This window comes from Vespa velutina, chromosome 2, assembly GCF_912470025.1.
Source record: "Vespa velutina chromosome 2, iVesVel2.1, whole genome shotgun sequence".
Lineage (NCBI taxonomy): Eukaryota > Metazoa > Arthropoda > Insecta > Hymenoptera > Vespidae > Vespa > Vespa velutina.
This window is the reverse complement of record NC_062189.1, coordinates 15,510,642-15,537,546: the sequence shown is the minus strand read 5'-3', so window position 1 is coordinate 15,537,546 and position 26,905 is coordinate 15,510,642. Positions and strand designations below refer to the sequence as shown.

The 26,905-nt window shown below is 33.6% G+C and overlaps 1 protein-coding gene across 10 annotated transcripts in view; it reads left to right on the top strand.

The window, feature by feature from the left end:
* LOC124946645 (protein timeless homolog) overlaps positions 1 to 26,905 on the top strand; it is a 177,787-nt gene that overhangs the window by 130,252 nt on the left and 20,630 nt on the right. For all 10 annotated transcript variants that reach the window (XR_007100149.1, XR_007100148.1, XR_007100146.1 and 7 more), the window contains 5 exons: positions 18,256 to 18,330; positions 18,452 to 18,536; positions 18,635 to 18,833; positions 19,172 to 19,409; positions 22,204 to 22,304. Coding sequence is in view for 1 of the 10 variants with exons in the window: in XM_047487613.1 (XP_047343569.1) it covers positions 18,256 to 18,330; positions 18,452 to 18,536; positions 18,635 to 18,833; positions 19,172 to 19,409; positions 22,204 to 22,304 (698 nt within the window). In the remaining 9 variants the exon portion in view is untranslated. The remainder of the gene's footprint in view (positions 1 to 18,255; positions 18,331 to 18,451; positions 18,537 to 18,634; positions 18,834 to 19,171; positions 19,410 to 22,203; positions 22,305 to 26,905) is intronic.

Sequence of the window (26,905 nt, the reverse complement as noted above, 5' to 3'; positions counted from 1 at the left end):
TTTATAATTATTTCGACCAGACAGAAAGAGAAAAATTAAACGGTTAACGGAAAGCAATGATCGGTTCATCTAACCAGATATGTATATAATATACCGTGTACATATATGTCTGGGAGTATATATGATATGCGTAAGCAAAAACCCGGTCCTTCAGGGAGATTTTAATTACCGCGTTCATTAGTGGCAGTACTTGCTGCGTTACTCTTTAAAATTGTTTGTAGATCGAAAAGCAGAAACTTGCTGGCTTTGCAAGAGAGACTTATCAACGTCACGTAATTCCTGGTGCGTACATCGTGCTCAAATATTACAATGCGATTAATCATTTTTCTTTTTTCTATTTCTTTTTTCTTTTCTTTTTTTCATTTTTCTTTTTTTTTTCTTTTTTTTTCTTTTTTTTTTTTTTTTTTTTTTTTTTTTTTAAAGAAACCCGGAGCACCGAGGGGAGCTTTACATGGACGATTTAACAGGTCGTTATGGGAAGTCGTTAGTGATCGCCGTAGTTATGAAAAAAAATTCACGAAACGAATTTTCAACAATATAATTAAATAAATGATCAAATTTAATTGTATCAATTACGTTGTGGTCAAGCAATACACTTGCGAAAGTAGGGGGAACAAAAAAAAAGAAGGTAAGATAAAAAAAAGAAAGAGGAAAAACGTAATGAAAAATGAAATATAATAGCTTTGTTCCGAATAAAGGATAAGTAATGCCTCGTTGAAAGTGAAACGAAAAATAATTCTCCGATTTTGTTCAAATCGGAAGACAATAAACTCATCACTTTTTAAACGCGTTCCATTCATGAACTTTCGTTTTATAAGTCAAAATATTTAGTAAGTTTGTCCGAACTACGGAAAGTGGATTTACTCGTCTCATTTTCAATTATTTCAACGATCTATACGATATACATTGTATATTCAGGGATAGGATGGAAGGAAGTAGAAGATTATAAATTGATGAGGGGAAAAACTGAGTCACGGAAAGTTAATTCCTTGACGCGGAATTGCGGCAAGTCGACCGTTAACGTCGTCGTAAACGCAAGATGAAAGGGGGTGGGGGAGAAAGTCGTAAAGAGGCTTTTAGAAAATACACGGTGCGAACGAACCAAGCGACACGCGTCGACGGTAGTCATTATTGAGATACGAGTAGAAAATGAAACGAGTTGGTGCTGGTATTAATGTTGAAGTTTGTGTTGGTATGCTCAGTGGAAATAGCAAAGATAGTAGATGACTACTGGCGAATTAGAGCGTTACCGTTGTTGATAGTTGTGTTACCTTGCTCGTGAATAGACGGAAATAGTTGGTGGCTAGCAAGAACATTGTTGTTAGCTTACTAGCTTGCTTACTAGCTAGTTGGTTAGTTAGAAAATGTGCCTACTGTTATTTCCATTCCTGATGTTTTCCACTTCCAATTTCTAGTTCTAAGCAATGTGTATGTGAAAAGAGCAACCTCTCTCGAATGAGTCCACGTTAATGCTTTGAAAACTGGTCATCGGTGGTAAGTCTGAACCGATGGACCGTTGCATGATATGCTTCCAACCAGCGAAGTGGCCTTTTAATTTCAGATAAAAGCATCAAATAGATGGGAGACGTGTCCATAGCTATAGTAGATATTGGTATATATGTGCCATAATCATCAGCTTTCTTCATTGTTTACGAACAATTCCTTTTTTGTGAATAATATCTTTGAAAATGAGCGTTTCGATTGATTCTATTCTATTCCTTTTTTTTTTTTTTTTCCTTTCTTTTTTTTTCTAATCGACTTTCCCCGCATTAAAATCATCTTTTTGTGTAATAAGTATAAAGAAAATAATATTCGTAGATTTTGACGTGTTAAATAATTTCAACGCGAATTGCGGGAATTAATTTCTTTGGCATCGGTGGTTGACATTGTGTCGATGCCGCGATATTTGACATTGCCGGAACGAAAATATCAAAATAAAACGCGCTGCATTTCCATTAAAATTTAATATACAGTCAGTCACAAAAATGTTCGAATACTTTTTCAAATTTAATCACTTTTTTCGGACTTATTAAAAAATATATAATTGAAGTATAATAAATATTTATAGCGAAGTGCAAGTCGTACTGCGTTTTTGGTCGATTTTGAAAATATTTACAGAGTCCACGTAACAATTAAAAAAAGAAAAAAGAATATTTTATTTTGTATTTTTCATTTTTATTTTTCTTTCATTGTTATAACCAAAAGGAAAATATTTTTCGTCTACTTTGTATGCCTATATTAAAAAAAATTCAAAACACATTAGTTACTCAATCTAAAAGAAGATTATTCAATTTTATAAAATATTTCTGTAAGTGACTGTATGAAAAAAAAAAAAAAGAAAAAAAAAAGGAAAAGAGAAATAGATTCCAGCGGTAAATGGGCAATTAGTCGGTTGAAAAGCAAACCGTGTGTATGATTAGTCGAAAATTAGTCTCGTCGCTTGTTTAGTTTCCCATGAAGCCAATAAATTTCATAATAAACTGCACATTAACGATGTTAGATAAATTTATTCGTTGCTCGGCTTTTTTCTTTCGATTGAAAATTTTCGATCAAAATCATCGGAAATTTTTCGAAATAAATAGGATTAATGGTAAATAAATTCAGATTATAATTAAGTTATAATTATCGTTTTTGACGATGAAAATAATAAAACACTCGATAATTAACAGAATGTTAATTTAAACAAGTTATAAAAATAAACATTTCTTTTAACAGATTTAAATAGTTCTTATTCTCCTAAGAATTAATTCATACGAATCGTTCGTTCGTTCGTTCGTTCGTTCGTTCGTTCGCGGGAATTTCTCAATGATTCGAAATCGAAGATAGATAAAGTATCATTTCACAAGGGATGAGAAGATAGAGGTTAACGAGAGATTCGATAATTTGAACGAGAGATCGTAGGATTTGGTAGGAACGTTTAATCCAAAGCGGAAGCATCGAAATTTCTTGAAATGATATCGGTGGCGAGATAGTAAAGGAAAATTCAGTGTTTATTGAAACGAATGAGGATCAGCATTGCGTTGAACGATTATATCCGTTGGTCATAACGTTAATAATGGCGGCGTATGTGCACCTATCAGAAACGATGGGATACGTAGGCATATAGGAGTTTACTGTCGGTTGGTGCGGTGGAAGGTGGCCAGACGGATCAATATCACATTACTATAAATAATTAATAGGCGGCTCTGTTTCTCTGCGTTCTGCGTCCTGCCTGCTTGTTACCTCCCTACCAGCCTACCTGCTTGCTTGCTTGCTTGCTTGCTTGCTTGCTTGCTTGCTTTCTCGCTCGCTCACTCGCTCACTTGCTCGTTCACTCGTTCGCTTTCTAGCTATTCCAATTTTCTGCTTGGTTTACGGATCAATATGATCAAAGCGAAAGGAAACGATGGTAATTGCGCGACGAGAAGAGAGGGGCTCCCCAGTCAAAGTAACGAAAAATCCTCGTACACGATTCCAGCCTTTGTGCGTGCTCCGTCCGTCATTGATTTCCAATTCACGAGGTGACTACGATAGAATTTACCACTATCCGATCGAAAGGGAAAGCTAAAGCTTTCACCGTTTATCTTGTAACATTGCCGTTACAATCCCGAATAAATTACATTTATATTTCATTTATAAGGTAATCGTTATCAATTTTATATTCGTCAAATTTTTCTTTAATCCATGTGTTTATCCATCTCTCTTACTCAAAAATTTGGTTTTCTTTTGTGATAAATTTCATAGAGCAATCGGTTTTGCTTTTATCAGATATTACGAAAAAGGGGAAGAGATAGAAGAAAAAGAGAAGAAAAAGAAGAATGAAAAGAAAAAAAAAAAAAAGAAAAAAAAAGAAAATAAAGAAAGAAAGAAGAAAAAAGATAAGAGACAAAAAGTACTAGTTCGATCGAATTTCTCTTTGACACTCGTTACATATTGCTCTTTTCAGAATTATCGAACCTTTCTAGTTTCCGCTTTGTCTCTTATCGAAGGTAGAAATAATGCCAGCTACTTTTGCTCGTTTTCCGCGAACGTAAGGAATAAAAGAGAAGAAAAGAGAATAGAAAACGATTTTGTTTGTTCTGACGCTTCAGAAACGAGCCCTTCCATCGTTCGACTTTTATCAAGATATTTGTGCTCGGATTCAAATTTGTCAATCCCCATTGGAACACTACACTATTCAAGTATTCCATATGAAGCGAACTATAATTTAATATTATTTACATATAACACTTCATTGTAATGTCTCGTTGGTTTAGATAATGCCCTGTGGTTTGTTGGATTAACAGGAACATGACCGTTCAATCGAAATAATCATATTAATTTTATAAAATTTGTTATAAAAAATATTTGCACATGTCGTTCGTTCATTTTTATATACATTTTTCTTTTCCTTTTCTTTTTCTTTTTTTTTTTTTCGCACTTTTACGTCGAATATCGTTCGACACCAACTACATTTAATATTCGATACATATTTATGCATTCGATCGATCAAAACTTTCGCTCAATTCACTATTAAGAGACAGCTTTCGATTTGATTCTTGGAAAATACCTCATTGGTCATTTGGTATATTGAGCCCGAAATTACATTAAGAACGTGGGCGTAGAAAAGACGTGATTTTCTATCGATCGATCTTTCGATCGGTGAATTCCTTCATGACGACAACCCTTCATAGTTGCATCCTGACGCAACCCTGACGCAACCCTTCATGATTGTCGTTATAGTTGTATGGTTGTATAGTTATGTTTGCATGGTTGTATGGTTACGGTTATATGGTTATGATTGTATGATTGTATGGTTGTATGGTTATGGTTGTATAGTTGTATGGTTGTATGGTTGTATGGTTGCATAGTTGTTTAACGCAACCCTAACGCAAGGTAAATGCATGGCGTGTGCAATACCAGTCACGATATCGTCAAAGTCATAAAAGACACTACAGGGAATAGCCTATTTTACGGATAATTAGACGGGAGTTAAACGCGTAGACGGAAGGGCATATTATAGGATAAGTATCAAACGTCGTCAAAGCTTATGAAAGGACACTACTAATATCGATTTTAACGTTCGTGTGATATTATCGATAATAATTTTCAGAATGTTCTGTAATAATTCAGATATCAATTATGTATTATCAAATGTATTATGTATTAATTTATTATCAAAGAAATATTCAGCTAAACATTTTTATTCAAATTATATGATATTTATCCTTGCTTTTATTCAAATTATATGATACTCATATTCCTGTTTTATCGCGAATAAATCAAAATATTATTAGGATGATCTGATATACTGAAAATAATTTTGTGATTATTATTTTATCTTTATCGTATTCTCCATGTTTATAAAATATCCGAAAAGATGTGCTCCGGGAAGATCTAAAAATAAAAATGTGAAAACATGAATCGACAAATTTGAGTCGTAAACTTTGACCATAACAATATCGATTTCGCATGATACCAAAATACTCTTACCTTCTTCTTTTTATTATCTACTCACAGTTTATATTGCTTATATTTTCTTGGACATTCAATCACTAAGAATATTCTATTTTATTAACTCGTCACGAGAATTTCTTTGATATTGTATTTCTCTTATGGATGTAAAGGAGTTTCTCTCTCTTTCTCTCTCTCTCTCTCTCTCTCTCTCTCTCTCTCTCCTTTCGTTCTCTTTTCTAGTAAAATGAATTAATTGGAATAAAGTTTACAGAGTATAATATTACAATAACAATGTTTTTCTTGTTATTTCGATGAACAGAATTTAACTCATGAATTGTTCTACGAATGGTTGGTTTAATAATCTAATTATAATATTTCGAGAGAAAAAATAATAAAAGCTTTACGTACAACTGGTAAAACTAAAAAAAAAAAAATAAAAAGAACACAGACATAGAGATAAGTATACTGACACATAAAATAACGGATCGTTGATTTTATGAACGTAAATCAACGTACATTACAACGCATATCCTTTTCTCTTCTTTCAGTCAATATATAATATCGTATAAAATCATTTGTCATCTTTATCAAACAGAGGAGTTGGGTAAATTTATACATCCTTTCTCAACACGAAATAATCCTTCAATGTCGTACGCGTACTCGCTTTCGCTCGCGTCTACAAAATCCTGGGTTGCTCGGATAATCAGAAAGTTTCGAAACAAATATCTCCACTCGCCTAATTCATAAGTGCACGTGCTATAACGTAAGAATTAAATGGAGACAGATTATGGATATATAAATGAAATAAAATTTGTTAATAATTGAATCAGATATATTTGTTATCGAATATTTATTATCTGTTATGTATTATTTATTTCTTGTAATATTTTATATTTATTTAATGGATAAAAATTTTGTTAATGAAAATTATTCAATGGTTCGAAATCGACGAGAAATGAAATGTAAAATAAAACGGAAGCCGCCAATTGACGTCATTTCACGTTGATTCTACCATTTGTTATTTTGTTTCTCTTCTATCTCGATCTGTTAAATAATTCACGTTCAATAGCTCAAACAGTTCATTCGAGCAACGTCGAATCGTTTTTTTAAGAGTTTGATAGAATAATCTCGAAACGATATATTGTAAAACGATAATGTGGTTAAACAAGAACGGTAACAAAAAAGAAAAGGACTATTGTCGAAAATGTAAAAGAGAAGAGCTGACTGTACATTAAAAGATAGAGACAAATAGGGATAGAAATAATGAAAATGGAAGGATAGAAAGAAGAGTAGGTGCATCATTACAGAAGAAGGTCGGTCGTATAGTTGGGAATGAGTGGTGGGATAGAAAACGAAGGAGTGAGATAAAGCGCAAGAGAAAGGGTGAGAGAGAAAAGGGTGGAGCGTGCAGATCTGCTGGGAAAACGTGCCCTGCTTGACAAGAACTTCGAAGAAGGAGGGTGTTTCGAGCGATCCGGTTTGAATAAGTAGTTACCAGCCTAATAGTCGTGCCGGACCGTGACGACACTGGAATACGAAATTTTCGTACAGACACCGGTAGTTTGGCCTGTGAGTAAAAGAGAGATAAACTTATACGTATAGGTTGTAAAAAAAAAAAAAAAGAGAAAAGATTTATATATATATATATATATATAAAATAAAGTTTTACGTTCTTCGCTCTTGAAGATCTTCGAATACCTATACGCCACAAAATGCTCGTAAGCGCCTTATACTCTAGGCCCTATTCCCTTTTTTATATCACGTATAACAGACGAAAAAACGTAAAACGTTTGCCTCTTTGACCGTTCAACGATTTCTTTTCTTTTTATTTATTTTTTTCTCCATCGAAACATTAACCAGAAAAATGCTAATTTCTTTCTATTTAATCATAAAAAACAAGATAATAGAAGGCATTAAGTACTATATAGAGTAGACGTTTTCTTAATAGATCAGGAAAGTTTGATCGAATTTTCCGTTTGATGCGAAAGCCAAAAATCAATGATGAGTTATTGAGAAAGATGATGGGAGTGGGAGAGAGAGAGATAGAAAGTTTAAAAGAATTCGAAAATCTTACATTGTTTTTACAATGTTAAAATATTATTATTACTCGATAATCGTGAGAATATAAATTATGTAAAAAAAAAAATCGATGTTAATTCTATCTCTATTGTGTGTTCTCGTTGTTTTTCCGGAAACATTAGAAATGAACAAGGAAAACGTTTGGTATCGTTCATTCGAACGTATTTCATCATGGAAATGACTTGCTTGTAATTAACTTCCCTTTCGTCTAAAACTTCGAAGATCGATAGCTTTCGTCAATCTCGAAGTGTAATACTGCGAATGGTACTTTCGAATTTGCTTTTCTCTCTTCCTTATTTCGAATGGGAATACTAAACCTTTTCCGGAATTTATCTCTGTAGCTCGTGAAAGATCGAGAACCAAACTCGAGAACCATCGTTTCACATCCCGATTTCAAGTTTAAAATAATCGGCGAACTGCAAAAAGATAAAAGTTCGAGGACTAAGTTTCTTTGATCCTTCTTTGACTTTTGATAATATCATCGACTTTATTCTTTTACTGTAATTTAAACTTATGACTTAATAAAAGAAAATTAAACATTATGGCATTCGAGTTTCACGATAATAAAAGATATACCTAAATCTATTATAAAACGATTATAGCAGATTAAATTATAAATTATTAAATATAGCTCTAATATTTTATTGAGGATTGTTAACGTATCGTTAACGTTAACGAGTTCATCGATATTTTCGTTTCAAATTTTTCCTTTTTTTCTTTTTTTTTTTTTTTTTTCCTTTTTTTTCATTTTTTTTTTTTTTTTTTTTTTTCATTTTTTCTCGTCGGTCTATTTTTTTTCACGCTCTGAAGTTTTCCAAAACGAAGGCTATATAGGTTACCACAATTAAAAAATGGCAAACACAGTTCGCCGAATTGGTTTATCTTTCGTAACAACTATGGAAAACTGTATAGCGTACAATTTTACGATCCGGAATGCTAGACCAAACCATCTCTTTGTCCCTCGATCGTTCTATGCCGAATAATCGATCGGTTCGGGTATTAACCAAGAATGGATTTCATTGAAAACTCCGTAACGACTTTTTCTGCTTCGACGATCGAATGCTCATACCCATAGGAGAAAAGTAACGTGATGCTGGATAAGATAGCTCTAGCTACTAGCTGCGGCTAGAATTCACTTCTACGATTTCGACGATGGCCATTTGGGAATTGGGAAAAGATTACCGAAGATATTATCCAGAAGAAAGCATTTTTTTGCTCTTCCGATTTATTACTACGTCAATATATTTCTGAAATAAACTATGACATCTTTAAATTATCAATGTTGTGAGTAACTCGTAGAATCGAAAGAAGAACGTTAAAAAAAAAAAAAAAGAAACAATTACTTTAGGGAGTAATTCATCATTTTCTTTTTTTTTTTTTTTTCTTCGTTTACCGTTGTTTAACATTTCTCTAAATTCATGAAGATCAAGTATCTTACGTCGTAACAAAGGAAGAATAGTTATACAGTTTGCTAGATAGAAGTTAAAGTTAGTTAAATACAATAGACATTTTCAAAAGCCAAGAATCAACACTTATAAAGCGTTACTTCAACAACAACAACAAGTTAGAAAGGCATGCGACAATGGAACAACATAATGCATATATACGATATAATAAATATAATATCATCTTAGAACGAGTACTCTTTACTATCGCTACGTCCAAGATTTCATAGATCGTTTGAAATGTTCGAGGATACGTAAGACCAAACTGTTCTTCGTATAATAAGGTATTATACAAAACGTGAAGTAACTTTTTGATATTCATGGATGGTGGTAGGTAAGATCAACGGTGCTCTTAGCCAACAACGCTCGCATATCCGGAAGCTTGCCTAGTACGTGGATAAAAAGCACTTTTTCGTCTAGGTACTTCTTATGAAAGAAATAGTCGTCTTACTCGACGCGTCAAATATTGTACAAAATTTAAACGAATTAGTATCTATTTCTATAGTATCTATTTCTATTGAAAATCATTCGAATTCGTCGAAACAAAATATCGTCATATATAATCTTCGTTAAATAAAAAAAAAAAAATATATATATATATATATTTATATATACTTTCTATTTTAAATATATAAAATAATTTTTTACGCTTTGAAAAATAAAGAAGAATTTCGAAATGAAGATACAATCATCAAACGGTAAGAATAATTCCAGTCGAATAAGTTTAGTTAAGATAATGTACAGTCAATTGAGATTTAATTTAATTTTTCCGCGTTAATGTCATTCTCCTTTATCATTTTGCAAATAAGAAAGATAATAAAGCTTTTTCTCGAGCAATCGCAATATAATTTACTTCTACACGATATAGCGATTCTTTTCTTTTTTTTTTTTTTTTTTTTTGTTCTTTTTCTTTTTCTTTCTGCTGCAAGAAATAAGGAACTGAATTAAGAGTGGCTCATCCTTTTGAATTCGAACGGGATCGCAGAGGCAGGCATAAGTAAAAAAAACTTCTTTCGTGATTTTCTTGAGTGAACATCAAAAGTTGAGTTATCATCGCTAGAAGAATCGTGTCAAATCTAAATTAAATGAAAAGTTGCTCGATGCATAATACTTTACTTTTCTTTCTTTTATATCGTTTTTTTTTTTCCTTTTTTTTTTTTTCCTTTTTTTTCTTTATAACAAATAGAGAAATAAAGCGAAAAAACTGATTATAAACCGCATATAAATAATATCATAAAGTTAAAAATATTCGAAAACTTCGCATGACCGATAAAGATGAAATACAATTGATTGATAATAATTTTAGAACGATAATACGTAAATATTTTTAAAACTATAATAATAATATCTCTTTCCTCGATTTTTAGAAAAGTTCATTGTTGTTATATCATCTCGCGGTGAAATATTTAAAAATTGGATTATGAAACTCCGAAATTTTAGTTATCTCCGGAATGGAACATTATATATTTTAAAAACGAGAGGGTTCAAAAAAATATCTTTTCTTCTTTTTTTTCCTCTTCTTACTTTTAATATTTGCCAACGATATATTACAATTTGAACTTTTATCTTCATTTTTTTTTTCTTTTTTCTTTTTTCCTTTTCTTTTTTCATTTTTTCGGGTCAGGGAATTCAGGACGTGTGGATGAAAGGGAAACAAAGGTAGAAAAAAATTTTGTAAGGGAAAAAGGGGTACATCTTGTTTCTTCTAAATTACGTGTAATAAAGCACGATGCGAGAGAGTTATCATCGTTTCAAAAGCCGCATCAGATCACTGGAGAGATTTACGTGAATTCACGTACGTACAAGAGGGATCAGAGAAGTAGCTTTCCCTTTGCTCACTGTCGCGACACTCTCGCGCTACCTTCCATTTTCAAGGGTCCTTTTTGCGTTGATAACGTTAATAAGTTGGTTAATTAAAGCTACGACAAGGACGATGTTACCGTCATAATAATGCTGGTAAGATCTAGTCTTAACCATGGAAGATGTTACATGAGAGGAGAGAGAGAGAGAGAGAGAGAGAGAGAGAGAGAGAGAGAGAGAGAGAAGATTGTATTTTCAAAATCACTTCAGTTGTTTCCATTTTGATGATCGCAAATTTTCAAACAACAAGAAAAGAAAAAATAGAAAAAGAAAAAATTCTTTCTCTCGATAAATACCTCGCACATAACGATATTCAATAAGACTAATGAAATTATATCATAAAAAGAAAAATTAGTTAGATATCTAACATTAGTCGAATTAATATATATACATATATATATATATATATATATATATATATATATATATATTATATATATCTCATGAAAAAATCGACGAATAGCATCATATTTCTTTGAAATTTTGATCAAATTCCGATTCAATTATCGAGCGCTATTTCATTCTGAAAAATTAAATCTCCCTCATCGTTCCTCATCATTCAGATGGAAAAAATTATTGGAATTTACTGATATAGGAATTTTTTTTCAGAGGTTGCCCGTTTTAAATGCAATATATTGTTTAATTGTATGCATATATATATATATATATATATATATATATATATTCAAGGGTGATAAAAGATATAAAAATATTTCGGTGGTTCACGAGGTTGGAAGATGACAATGCATGAGTCGGTTATTGTCTCTTCGCAAATTACATTAAGCCACTGTGTAAGGGTGTTTGGTCTCAGCCACGATAAACCTACATACACCTTTCACTTCTCTTACCCTTTTTCATCCCTTCCTTCTTTCATTCACCGACTCATCCTTTCCTTCCTCTCCCTAACTCTCTCTCTCTCTCTCTCTCTCTCTCTCTCTCTCTCTCTCTCTCTCTCTCTCTCTCTCTCTCTGCCTACATCATTTTCCTCTTCGTTATCTAACTTCTGAAATACCACCTGCAGGCCCATTTACCCGGGCACCCTGTACGTCAGACAACACTTATTACCGCGGTAACACAATCGCATAATGTCATTCGCGTCTTTGCGCCCACGATAATGTCCGATTTAATGAACCGCAGAATCACGATCTTAACTCGTAACGAGAGACGAGTCTAGGCGAAACTGGAATGACTATACAAGGGAGGGAGACCGTCTGGCTAGCGATTAGGTTCCGCGTTGTTTCCTTCTAGGATAAAGGATTTAGATTCTATCAGACAGCGGCTAACAATTCTAATTTTAGTTCTCCGAGATATTTCTTTTCTTTTTTCTTTTTTTTTTGTTTTTCTTTTTTTCTTTTTTTGTTCGTTTCTTATGTTTATTGAATCTGCATTTGTCGATGTATAACGTACGTTTTTATTTATAGTGAACAATATTATTCGATGAATAAAATTCAAACGTCCATTTTGTTATATTTCATCGTTTTCTATTATGAATTTATAATGTATTTACATATCTTTCTTGCATTTGGTCAATTCAATTGCGAATAGCTATGCAACGAAAGGATTTTGAAAGGCAAACGACATCGGTAAGGCAAACAAACGATGTAATCTTATTTCCTTTAGAAATATTACAAGATATAGAAACGTACGCCTATTTCATTATGCAAATTTATGTATATGCACGCCTATATAGTCGGAAGTACGGCGTTAATACCGGCAACTTGCCAAAATCCCTATTTTGGCGAAACCTCCGTATTTTGGTGTAGATTTAATGCAAATTTGCATGTAACTATGGTGGCGCAATAATGTCTCCGATAGTTACGCGGAATTATTACATTATCGTCGCATTATTTAGCTGGCCCTGAAAGTTCGTTAAGTCGTGAGTGCGAAAAAAGAAAAAGAAAAAAAAAAAAAAAAAGAAAAAAGAAAGAAATTTTACGGAGAAAACCTCGCTTGGGTAAACGCGAGTCTACTATTTTACCAAGGAATTCTGATGACAAACTCTTAACCTGGGATATTTAATTTCGCGAACAAAAACAACGTCGTAAAACGAAAAGCATCTCGGAAAACTTTATTCAACAATTTTCCTCGTGATACTTAACGATTGTTTTTTGAAAGAAAAAAAAAAAAAGAAAAAAGAAAAGAAGAAAAAGAATTGATAAAAATGTTTTCAGTTTTTCTTCAAGAATGACTTGCTTCTATTTGATGCTAGAACGTCTACTTCATCTACGAAAAATCCTTTCTTCCTTTTGAAAAATCGTGTAAGCAAGTATCACGAAGTTACGCTCGTCGAATTAGTCGAGTTGAAGTCGAAAGTTCGGAGAATAGTTCTTCGAAACATTCTTTTACCTCGATTTTCTGAAAAAGTTCAAAACTGGAAAAACTTTTGCGTTACGTTGGTGGATGGAACGGGATGATTTGTAATACAGGAAGATAGTAAGGAAATTTCGAATAATTTAAAAAAAAAAAAAAAACTTTTTATCTTCTATATGCGCATACATTAGCAGGTAGATATACATCTGGAAATATTACTACTATACAAAAAAAAAAAAAGTAAAAATAAATAAATAAAAATAAAATAAAAAAAAAAGAAAAACAAGAGAGAGAGAGAGAGAGAGAGAGAGAGAACAAAAAATCGACAAAGACAACAATCTGCAATAAATATTTTAATTGAATAAAAATACGATAATGAACAAAAGAGTTCATTATTAAACGTGTCGTGTCAGCGTCGATAAAAAAACTGCTAAAGGTTAAACATCATATTCGAATAAGATAATAAAAAAAAAAAAAAAAAAAGAAAAGATAGAAGTCGAAGAAGAAATTCTATAAACACGCTATGCATTCTTTATGTACGTGCATACATACTATACAAGAGTTACTGACACAATATAAACGTGGCGTGGTCACGATAGAGCAACGCGTTACTGCCAATCTCCTTCACGGTCGTTAGCGCACCTGCTCGCACGTGCACGCACGCGCACTGGCCCGTGTAATATATTTCTCTGCGTGCTTGTGCACCCACCACCTATACTCAAAGACTCAACGAACTCGTATATAGATATACACAAACGCGTTTACAGAGTGCATCGGACGCCGCCACGCCGTGAGGACGATCGATAACCAGGACCTTCGAGTTATCGCGCGACTTTTGAAACAAAACTGACCATTCAATATGTCCTTTTATTTTTATCCTGTAACAACTATAACCATAAGTTCATTGTAACGTTAAAAATATATTAATATTATGTTTTATTGTTATTAGTTGATAGAATATATTTATTTATTTATGATGCAAAAAAAATTAATTGAATATTATCGATATTATAAAATCTAATATATCGACGTGTTTGTTTGTTTTCATATTTATATACATATATATCTATGTATATATACACCCTGTTTGTAGATACCTACATGCGATCAGAAACTTTATTGTAACTCTCTATAAAGGATGCATATAAAGGGAATATTACTCGGAAAATTGATCGGTCGCAAATTTGTTCCGATCGGAGGAACGTCAAAACTATTCCACGTGCGAGATCGTTCGTTCCCTTTGTGTTATGATCCTACTATCATTTTATCATTATTAATATATGAAAGAAAATAATTATCTATAGACTGATAATTTCTACGCATTGAAAGTATTACGAGGAAACATCGAGGAATAGAAATTCGTGAGAATGAATTTATTTTAATACCTTAAAACACAAACGTAGGATATGTCAGAATGTTGCTATTGTTTTTTTTTTTTCTTTTTTTTTTTTTTTTTTTTTTTTTTTTCGAGAAAATTTTTCGCAAACTGAAATCGACGTACGTATTGGATAACTAATAGCATGTCTACGAATTCTCTCACTCTGGTTAACATGCAACGTCGAGAAACTTCAACGAATTTTGTGAGGAAATTTGGTTCAGCTATCCGGCAGATCGAGAATTTCCTCTCGTACGTGGATTATCCGTAGGTACTTATCGCGTTAAAGCGCTTATCTGAAAATTCGTGATGAATTTCGTCGTTGATTACGTTGTCAGGAGTACAGGCTTAACAAGCAACGGCTGGTATTAAACTTTCAAGATGACAAACCGCTGCTACGACACCTGAATAAATGAGAACCTTCGAATTCGGATTGGACTTCGAGAAAGCTTTTTCGAATCCTTCACATACCTATATGAGTCAAACACTCACATGATATGCATGTACGCACACAATTATATCTAGTTAATTCTTTTTCTCTGATTTGTGCGTTTTATCGAAATCGATTCTTTTTTATACACTTTTAATCCCTATGAACGTGTTGAAGAAAGACAATTATTTCAATAATGATATTTCGTAATACTGCTAAACATCTGTTTATTCTTTTCTTATATTCTTTTATGTGTATATATATATATATATATATATATATATATATATATATATATATGACAATAGAATATAATATACCACATATGATGAGAGAAATAATTAAAATTTTTCGATTCAATTCCGATCGATTCGTTGGGGATATCGAGGATTTAACCGGGGGAAACGATAGTACAATAAAATTGGTGAAATCCCAAACGAATTTAATGATTTTAGCACCAATTTGTTCCATCGAACTTTATTCTACAACGAATTATTTTGAATTTCCTCATGCAGTAAATTTGATTCGAATGCGGTACGTTGCATGGTAAATTAAAAGTTAGTCTTTTCAGGTACATTATATTAAGTCCGATAAAATCGATTTAATTAATATTCTTCTAAAACGAGATCGAAATTGTCGCAAAATGCTAATAATCATGTTCCAATTTATCTATATTTTAAATAAAATATGGACGACTCCGTTAAAGCTTTTTCATTAAGATAAAAATTATTTTGAATCATTTTTGTTTTATACATATATATATATATATATATAAGTAGTAGAATTAGTACTTTCTCGAAAAGCGAAAGAGCTTTTCGTTGATACATTCGCGGTCGAAGTAAAAGCTTTAAACTGGAAGGTCTCAAGAACCGAATGAACGCTTTATTTTATCTCGAATTACTGTCTCGAGTTTAAGGAGGTCATGGGAAGAGACGATTAAAAGTTTAAGCTGAAATAATGCCGTCACTGTCACATGGACAAACCGGATTCTTCGAAAAGGAGAAAGTTTTTCTTAGCCGAGGTAACACGAGTTTTAGGAAAAACTTTTAACAGATGATTTAAAAAGACTTCAACGGCACACTTTTTAAGCGAACCTGTTTAATGCGTTTTACTGATTTTCTACGAAAAAAAAATTTACAATAACTTTCGTCGCTATATAACTTCATTCTTACATATTTCACCTTTTTTCATGATCTTGACTCAACGAGATATAAATTATAAAATTATTCTTACTTTTTGTTCTTCACTTCCACACCCCCCCCCCCCCCCCCCCCCCCTGTCCTACCCACCTATACGTATAGTTATTTTAAATTCCTTATTTGAAAAGAATTATGTATAAAAAAAAAAAGAGCAAAAAAAAAAAACAAACAAAAAAATAGAAAATAAAAAAAGAAACAACTACGAATGAGAGAAATGAAAGGAGAGATAATTAGACACCGTATAAATTTTATACTCGAGTTCCAGCAACGATCGCAAATGTACAGGGGAAATTGAATTTTCAGGCGTGAAGAAAATATCTTCTACTTTCCGATTCTCTCTATTGACGTCGAGTTCACAAGTGAATACGTGGCTGGACGTTGCTATCGTTTTCCGACACGAACGTATAATCTCGCGATTCTCGCCAGCCATATGGCGCGCTTGTTTTTGGTGATTAACGGTTCTGACATCTGTGACTGATCATAAAACAATCAATAAGTTCACGTCCAGATGATAGCTTCGACGAGAGAACTCATTATGTCGAGCCGTCTATATACCGAACGAACGAAATAATATATTTTCTATGAAATTCTTCAAAAGGGAATATTGAACACTTATAATTTTTTATTAATTAATAAATACAAATTTTCATAATTCATAAATGGACAAAAAAAGAATTCTCGAAAATTTTTAATACATTAAACCCATGTCATTTTTAATTAATCAAAAATTCGAATAAAATCGAAATTTTAAATGAATCATCGATAAACGATTAATTTGATTCTTGATCAAGGATCGATCGATCATTCTATATTATAAATTTACGAATATTCAAAAGTAAATGATATTTTCAAAAAAAAAAAAAAAAAAAAAAAAAAATAATCTCGACAATAGCAACGAAAGAATTATGTAGGTACAGGAATCAATAATTTTTTTCATCGTTACCAAAACGTAACGAGACATAACAAAAACACTCTAAATCACTAATTTCAATTCTTCTCGCAAAAGAATTTTAATCCGGATTCGTGAAAATCGTAATCGCCTTCGTCAGGCTCTTTCCAGCCTCTCTGTTCTATTCGCCTCCCAGCTCTCTTTTTTTTAGTCCCTTCGAGCCGCCCACAACATTCGCTTTATTCACACAGTGAATTCTCCAGTTGGAAGGCCAAAGCCAGGAAAGAAGGGAGAACGATAGAGAAAGAAAGAGAGAAAGGGAGAACGAGAGAGAGAGAGAGAGAGGGAGAGAGAGAGAGAAGAAATAAATAAATCGAAATCGTACGGGGATCCGATCGGATTTCGCGTTTTCACGAACGTAAACGCGAGCTCGTTATTCCTACTGCGCATGATCGTAAAACGAATGCCCGGAGAACGGCACGAAGGGTGGAAGGAGACATGGGAAAAATCTAGGAGAAGGGTTCACATCCGGATTTCATCACCATCGATGTCGACCGGCACCGGCGACGTTCCTATGCCTCGACGTTTCGCATTTCCGGAATTTCGTGGTCCGTATAAATTAATCCTCACGATTCTCCTTTTTTGCTCCCTTTTTTCTTTTTTTTTTTTCTTTTTTTTTTTCTTTGTTTTATTCTTTTTCTCGCTTTCTTTTCGATACCCAGGATTTCCACAAGCACTCTCACAGATCAAGGAGCTTTCATTGCATCTCTCTTCTTCTTTCTCTCTCTCTCTCTCTCTCTCTCTCTCTCTCTCTCTCTCTCTCTCTTTCTCTCTTTCTCTCTCTCATTTTTTCCTCTAACGCGAGTTCTCTCAACCGATCTCGAACGAATTTCATTCCCTATTTACGAAAAATATCGCAGCGAGTTTTTTGTGATCCAAAGCGGAAACTCGAATGAGAAACGAGAGTAGTACTATTGTATTGTTTACCTTTTTCTTCTGTTCTTTTCTTGTTTTTTTTTTTTTCTTTTATCTCCTTTAAACGTAAAACGACTTTTCTATATCGTAATATTCTTTCTTGACTCTCTTAGATCCGTTCATTTATGAAAAGTATATATATATATATATATATATATATATATATGTGTGTGTGTGTGTGTGTGTGTGTAAAAAACTGTTTGTTCTTCTTTTAATAAATATTTAAGAATATTTCTAACGATTCATTCGGGATTTCTTTCCTTTTTTTTTTTTTTCAGTTGTAGAAAATGACATTCCGATGCAACAGACAAGTATGGAGAACAATTTAGAAGATAATTTACCTCGCAACGATGGTAAGATAGTTCGTCAAATAAAATGCTTACTCTTTTTCTTTTTCTTTTTTTTTTTCCCCCCTTTTTTCATAAGCAAGTCACGATTATTAATTCTCGATTTGTTCATTTTCTGTTAACGTAGAACACGAGGAAGATGAAGAGTATGACGATGGAGAGGATGTCGTGACAGAGGAAACGGATTTTAAATTAAACGAATTTGTGCAAAGGTATAATAACTTGAGCGAGTTCGACTTAAATTAAAAGATACTGTATCTGAAACAAATAGAATGTTTATATTTGAACAATGTTTAATTAATTTTCGTAGATTTGCAAATATAAAGATCGTTAAAGCATTGACCATTCTTCTGCAACAATTCAATAAGAATACTAACGAGGTCAATCATTATGTCACGAAAATGTTGCACAGAATCGCTTGGGAGTGTAAAATGCCTGCTATGATTTTTCAAGCATCGATATTTCGAACTTTTCAAAAGATCCTCGACTCGAAATATTCTGAGCACAAGGTATGGGATTAAAAAAATTTGTTTTTTTTTTTTTTTTTTTTTTTTTTTTTTTTTTTTTTTTTTTTTTTTAATATCTTCATCAATCAAGAGCTTATCATACGAGCATACATTTATTTAAATAATGTAATGATAAATTATTATTGTACATATTTCATTTTAAAAAAGATATTAAATAATATCGATATGTATATTAATTAAAAAATATATATAAAATAATGTACTAATAATATATTATAGAGCTATTATATATTAGCTATGTTAAATCGATTAAAAAAAGAAGAAAAAAAAAAAAGTAACAAATCGATCCCTCTTGGTAAAGATAGCAATGTGTACTTTAGGAGCTCCAAAAGTTCGCAATCTTCATAATCCGTCGTTTCATCGAAGTCGCGCAGAAGAACCGGAAGTCGTATATGGAGTTGCTCTTCTGGAAGAACACGCGCGACGCGACGCAAATCGTCGAGGGTTACAATACCGAGACGGATAAGAAGAAAGTTTTGCGTGGTGTTTGGACGGAGGAGGAGGAGGACGAGTTACGAACCCTCTTCATGGAACATCAGACTAACAAGCCTTCGGAAGGTACAACTCTCTCTTTCTGTATATAACTATGAATTGTATTATTCTATAGCTTTGTATTATACGTAGTTACGTAAATTTCTAATATATAGATATTTGCAATGATTCATAGTAGTTCATTATTTGTCATTGCTACAATTAAAGAAAAAGAAAAGAACTATGTTATATAAAATTTTCAACATAGTTTATCAAACATAATAATTTCTTTCCATTAATAAAAACATTTAACAATTTTGATTCGAACAGTTGAAAAGAATAAATTTCTACGATTTGAAAATTATTTCGTTTTGTCAAATTTACATTATCACTTTTCTTTAAAATAATCATTTCGATCTTACCCATTTAATATCATCTATTATTATGAAATGTATTGCGAGATAAGTAGAAGGTAGGAAAATTTGAAATTAAATCGTAGCACGCTCTCCTTTTTCATGCGTCTCAGTATAATTAACGTGATTGTATTTGATAATTATGCGGTACGAGGAAGCAGCATACCAATTAGAAATGAGATTTAAAAAAAAAAAATAAAAATAAAATAAAATTCAAATCCTTCGTTCGTTCGTTCGTTCGTTCGCTCGCTTATAACGATATTTCATAAGAAAGTACTTATGAGCGATCATTATCGAATGGAAAACGTGGCTTCGTTAAATATCATCGACAAAACGATTTTACGTGAGCGAAGAAAATCACCGGTTAAGATGAAATCGTTGATACGCGATCGAGGTTCGAAAAAGGAATCAAGTGAACCTGGATTTTGATATCTTTCGAAATTAAGATTAAATTCGTTTTTCGCGATGAAGCAGACAGAATAGAGCTGGTAGGTGGGGATATATGGGAGAACTGGTGATGGGAATTGGTACGGGCGAATCGTCTATGTGATTTATTAGATCAACGATAACAATGTCTTCGTTTCTTGGTTAACCGAATCACGTAGCTCAACGGATGATGCAGTTATCCCCTAGCCTCTAGGCCAATTCATGGATAATATCGATCGTGTATAAATAGTTGAATCAACTTTGCCCTTGAATCAATGTCTCTATGGATTTGTAACTGGCAAGTACGATTTTGTTAGATTTTACAATAACATAAATTTTCCCCGTAGCAAGATTAAACCATGGCTTTTTAATAGCCATTTCATCGAATATTTAACGAATAGCTCGATAAAATTTATATAAACGTTTACTTCGTGTTCTTATTTCTTGAAAAATTTTTCAATGTGAAATATTTTTTTACTATATCATTTATAATCATCCCTCAGGCACAATTTTAATTAACAAACAACATAAATTAATTCCGATTTAATTAATAAATAATAATAAGTATATTTTTATAAAAGTATGAAAAAAGAAAAAAAAAAAAACAGAAATGCACGTCTATCGAAGGAACAAATTTAATAGACGATGTTAATACAATCGTACGTTTGAATTTTTATTTTTTATCTAAAGGAAAGAGAGCAATTCGTGTGACTAGGTTGTTTGTGGTAGACCAGCATCCTACGAGTTCGTCGTGTTGTCTTTCTACGTGGATGCCTGAGAAAGGGAGACAGGCATTGTTCTCAACTTCTAACGCAGGGTCGACATTTCGGTGTAATGAGTTGAGGAAGCATAGAGAGCGAGAGAGAGAGAGAGAGAAAGAGATAAAGAGAGAAAGAGAGAGAGAGAGAACTAGAAAGAGAAAAGGGTGTCAGTTTGACTCTCCCAGGTGACCACGCGATAAAATTGTCGTGAGCAGGGTAAAAGTGGCAGGAAGGATCAGTGCTTTCAACTCGGCAGAATTTCCTGAAATTACGTCGTAATTGTGGGCGTGACGCGAGAAAAAGCCCTTGTTATTTCTCGTTTGTTCGTTAAATCATCCTTAGAGTAGATTTACAAGAAGGAGGAGACCATAGAAAATTATTTTGCGTCCAGCGAGATACTTCGTCTTCCATTATGTATTTCTTTGTTTTTTCCTTTCTGTTCTTTTCTTTCCTTTTTTTTTTTTTTCCTTTTTTTTTCTTGTTTGTTTTTATTTTTTATTTCTTCTTTTTCTTTCTTCCTTTTTTCCTTTTCTTTCTATCTTTTTTCATCTCGAACCACCAAGCGTATCGATTAATTTTCTTCGTACTTCCTACGTCACCACACTACCACCACCGTCATCATCCTATCGCTCGTATTATATTCGACGTTCTTATCTCGAGTCCTATTTTCTTCCAGAATAATTGTCTTCTCCGTAATATTAATCATTCGTGCAAATCTCCTTGGAGAATCGAATATTAATGCTGCAATTCTTGACTAATGATCTTCTTTTTTTCTTCCTTCTCTCTCTCTCTCTGCTTTTTTTTTCTTTATCTCTTCTCTTCTTCCTTTTTTCTTTTTTTTTTTTTTTTCTTTTCTTTTTTTCTTTTTTTCTTTCTTTTATCTTTAACAACGACGGATATAATACGTGAATAAATAATGATAGAGCAAATAAAAGAATTTTCGTCGTTAGAAATTCATCAATTCGTTACAAGTCGTTAAAGTGCTCCATGCGGAAATACCGATGACCCAAGCAAAAGATATAAATAACGCTTTTCTTTTCCGTTTTCTTTTTCATATTCCATTCCTCGTATTATTTATTTCGGATCGACAAAACGAACGAAGCTCAAGAGATAATAAATATAAAACGTTCACCGGGGATGTTAGATTGTAGAACATAGCAGATTTATTATTTTCTACCTTCATTAATACAATAAAGCTAAGATGGAATCTCGAACGGAAGTATACTTGATATATAAAAGTGGAAAGGGGAGATATAAAGTATGCCTGTGCTATTGTTTCAGATCTGATCGATTGGATACTCAACAGACTCATCAACGAAACTCGCACACGTCGTGGTGTTATTAAGAAACTGAAAGAGATGTGCTTAGTCGTCAATTCCAAAGTACGTAAGTCTTGTGCCAGTATCATATATACATATACATATTTATATATATATATATATATATGTATGTATGTATGTATGTATGTATATATGTATGTATGTATGTATATATATAAGCCAACTTTTAAAATATGTGTCGTTCAACATCCTACTTGACACTCTACTTTTGCGATAATCCTACTTTGCCGAGTCATACATTAAAGAAACACGTTGAATTAGGCCAACACGGCTTTTCCATTTCCCCCTTCGCGTTCCACGAATTCGTTTTTCTTTTTCCTTTTTTTTTTTTTTTTTTTGTTCCCCTTATTTCTTTTTTCTTTCCTTCAACTCCGCGCGAACTATCGTGTGATGGAAGGAGAAGGCGAAAAAGAAACAAAAAAGAAAGAAAGAAAGAAGATGAACGATATAATGCTAGTGAAAAATATTTAATATTCTCTGTTTATTCAGCTATAATATATATGTATGTATATCCTATTATCCGATAATCAAATATCATAAAATTACTCTTTCTCTCTCTCTCTTTTTTTTTTCTTTCCCTCTCTTTTTATTTCTAAGAAAAATATCTTGACCTTCTTCGTCCATCGTCAATTCATGAAACGATCGACAGGAGAACACGGCTGGTTCAAACAAGATCGATCGAAGCCAAAATGACAAAAGTAAGAACGATAAGAGAAGACAAGAATGGCTAACAAAGTTAAAAAAAAAAAAAAAAGAAAAAAAGAAGAAGAAAGACGAAAAAAGACAGAAAGGATTCGAGGAAGCGTTCCACCTAAAAGATTGTTCATGATCACGCCTGCTGTTGCTCGTATCAACGTTTACTGAAAAGTATTTGAACGTTCTTTCGATCCTCCTTTCACTCTTCTCCACTTTTTTCTCTTCTCCTTCTCTTCTTCCTTAGTAGCGAGTTGCTGCTTGGCGGCTGGGCGTACGTGACAGGATCGATGATTTACGAGGATTGCGAGAAGGGGCAAAGGAGTAAGATGCGAAATAAGAAAGATGGAGTTAGAGAGAAGGAGAAAGACGGGCCGCGAAAATAAGTTTCTGGACTACCTTCGTAGACGGCCTGAACATATGCAAAAAATGGAGCTCGGGAATTGCTCCAGGAACTGTAAATTCTCTAGGGAGACAATTCCTACTTGGAGCTCCACCTTTCCCTCTATTTCTCTCTCTCTCTCTCTCTCTCTCTCTCTCTCTCTCTTTCTCTTTCTCTTTCTTTCCTTTTCTCATACGTCTCTTTTCTTATTTCTTCTCTCACGACGATTTTCTCTCTCTCTCTGTCTGTCTTTCCTTTTCGCATACATCTCTTTTCTTATTTCTTCTCTCACAACGATTTCCCTTTTCTCTCTCTCTCTCTCTCTCTCTTTCCTTTTCCTACACCACATTCTCCTTCCTCTTAGCTCGTCTCCGCGAACGGATCAAGGTTTCCGTCGACGGGTTTCTATAGCCCGCGTATGCTGCTTTCATGCCTCTGCTTTCCCTTCAGTAAAAGTACGAAAATATCCTAGCCTTTCCCTTCGTCACCACCAATACTCCATTTCCGTTAACTTCTTTCCTTCTTCTTCTTTTTCTTCTTCTTCTTCTTCTTCTAAATTCACTATCTCCTTTTTTTGTTTTCTTTCTTTTTTTTTTTTTTTTTTTTCCTTGCTCTCTTTCACAATCTTTCTATCTCTGTTTCTCTCGCGGTCTTTTATTTCGCGGCGTGAAAAGCTATCGGTACGCGTGTTTGCCTTTTGCCCCGTGCGATACACATATATAAACATTTATATCATCCTCTTGAGCTCTCGAAAATAGGCGAGGGTGAAACGAGAAGACGAGTGGAGGTTTTACAAACGCGCCGGGTTCCTACTCTCCTTCTCTCCCTCCCTCCTTCCCTCCCTTCTTACCCCCACCCCTCCCCCTCTCCACCCCTCTCACTCTTCTCTTGCTTTAAGAATTCAAGCTAACGGATGGAACACGATCGGGAGGAAAGAGAGCGGAAAAATGTTTCTGTCGATGACGAGGCACCTCGCTGCTTTACAAAACAGAATCTTTCGTATTCATCCCACTTCCCTCGCCCCCCCCCCTCCTCCCCACTCTTCCCTTCCCGTCCCGTCCGGTCCCGTCCCGTCCCGTCTCTTTTTTTACGATCGATAACTCGAAGCAAAATAGAAAAACACACATGTACGTTAAAGCTTATCGTTTCGAAAAATCAATAATAATTATATCTCATAAATAACTCCATATCGTTCGAGAATTTATTGTATTTCGAGAATATTTCGTAACTTTCGTAGAATGGATTCGACTATGAAAAGAAAAGGAAAGAAAGAAGAATAGAAAAAAGACAAAGAAAAGACAGAAAATAGTTTCAAAGGATCTTCGTTCAACGAGTCGTAATAGAAGAATTTTCTTCGGTATAGTATTTTCTTGACATTTTGAGCGAGTCTCTCTCTCTCTTTCTCTCTCTCTCTCTCTCTCTCTCTCTCTCGACGTTTTTACGAGCTCACATAATGCTGTCACGTAGAACGAGCTACTGTTTCGGTATAATGTTGAGAATGACACCTTTTGGTTAGATCGCATCCGCGCGCACACATACACACACACATACACATACACATATGTACATACACGTATCCTTTCAACGTCGACCAGTTGTGCTTTTATAAAACCAACCAAACGTTTCTCGTAAATCAACCGATGAGTAGAAAGAGAGACAGAGAAAAGTAGCGCCTCTATCGTTTTTATCAATCTGAAACATAATTTTTTCGTGTAACACCTATATCATATACGTCTTTTGACCCGTCGTATGTCTTATCAGTTGCCTGTATAAAGTCATCCGAACTTTTCCCACGAAATTTCTATAAAGAATATTTTTCAATGCTGTTTAACAGGAAAAGAAAAGAAAAAAAAAGAAGAAAAAAAAAAAAAGAAGAAGAAAGAGAAAAATGATTTAGTGCTTGATATTTTCGGTAACGTAAATCGGGATCATATCGCGAACGGAGATTAACTCGAGTGATATTTTTCGAAACCAATTTCGACGACCCCTCTGCTGTCAAGCCCATCATTTTTAGAAACGACCACAGAGAATTTCTTATATTATCTCGACGTCATGTAAAACGGACTTTAAAATTAAATGAAATATCGAACATATTTTCTCATATTTTCACGTTACACGTTCGTATATATAAATATAATTTTTCCCTTTTTTTCCACAAGTTATTTCGATTGTCTATATTTTGATAAACAGCAATACGATTTAAAGGACAATGGTAAGATAAACGGTGCAAATGTTCGCTTGACATCTGTCTAATTCGTATTGCCATAAGATATTGTAGCGCACCCATTTGCAGCTATTCAGATCCCGTTACGGAGCATAACTCATACCCGAATTGGAAGATTAATCATAGGTGCGCAAATACGTGAAATAGGAGTATATACCTCCCCCCCCTCTCTCTCCCTCTCCCTCCCTCCCTCTCTCTCTCTCTCTCTCTCTCTCTCTCTCTCTGTCTCTCTCTCTCTTATTCTCTCACTGTCTGTCTGACTACCCGTCTGTCTCTCATTTGCTTCAATGAAAACCTCATATTCTGCTCCCGTTCACACAGAACGCTTAGCATATACCTCCTATAGAGGTAATTCGAATAATGGTGGCATCGATATCACTTTAACTTCTTGAGTCCTCAAGTAGGAAATTTCTTGAAATCGCTTAAACGACATTGAAACGTCGCGTAGGAAGATAAGAACATTAAAAAAAATTCAATGACATCGAACCAAAGTATCCAAGATCATAACTCTCTCGTAAAGACAAGCTTCCAAGTCAAGATAAGAAAAACGCTGCGTCAGAAGGAAGGAAAAGATTTCTTGTCATGAAAGAAAAAGAGAGAGAGAGAGAGGGGGGGGGAGGGAAAAGGAGAGAGAGAAAGTGGACTCGAAGCTCATTCTTTCATCCTTTTAACTTTACTTCCATGAAGAAACATTTTCTCCAAAGAATAATATTCAAATTTCTCAACACAAAGAACCGTATATTTTTATAAAAATTGAATAAGGACGGTAAACCGTAGATGTACAAAGATTGAAGAACTCATCTTGTAATCGATCGTTCAGAATATTTCTTTAGAAACTATCTATAATATTTCGATTAATACTTCCCTTACTTCGTTCTAGGTCTCGCTGATATTAAAAGCATTTCTTGAATATTTCATAACGTGTAGCAAGTGCATCACTGAAGTCTGCATATTTTTAATTCCTTGAAATACGCTTGAAATCGATCCCTTTCTTCACCTTTTATATAGATGTTAAAGATCTTGAAATAATAACCGTTCATTGATTTTCAATATATCGCACTTATCGACGATTGAGAGAGAAAAAAGGAGGGGAAAAAAAAATGGCAAGAGATATTCAATAGACCGTATTCATTAGGAAGGAATGAGAAGACTAAAATTAAACGAAGTTTTCTTTCTGCGTAACATATACAGAATCCCTCTCGCAGATCTTCGATCTGCCATTTCATTATTCGACGATTGACGTCATTCAACTCGTGAAAGAACAATTACGTAGCTCTCGAAATTGACGATTAATCATAAGTGTCTGATCGTCATCGGCCGATGATAAGAGGTATGATGGTTCTG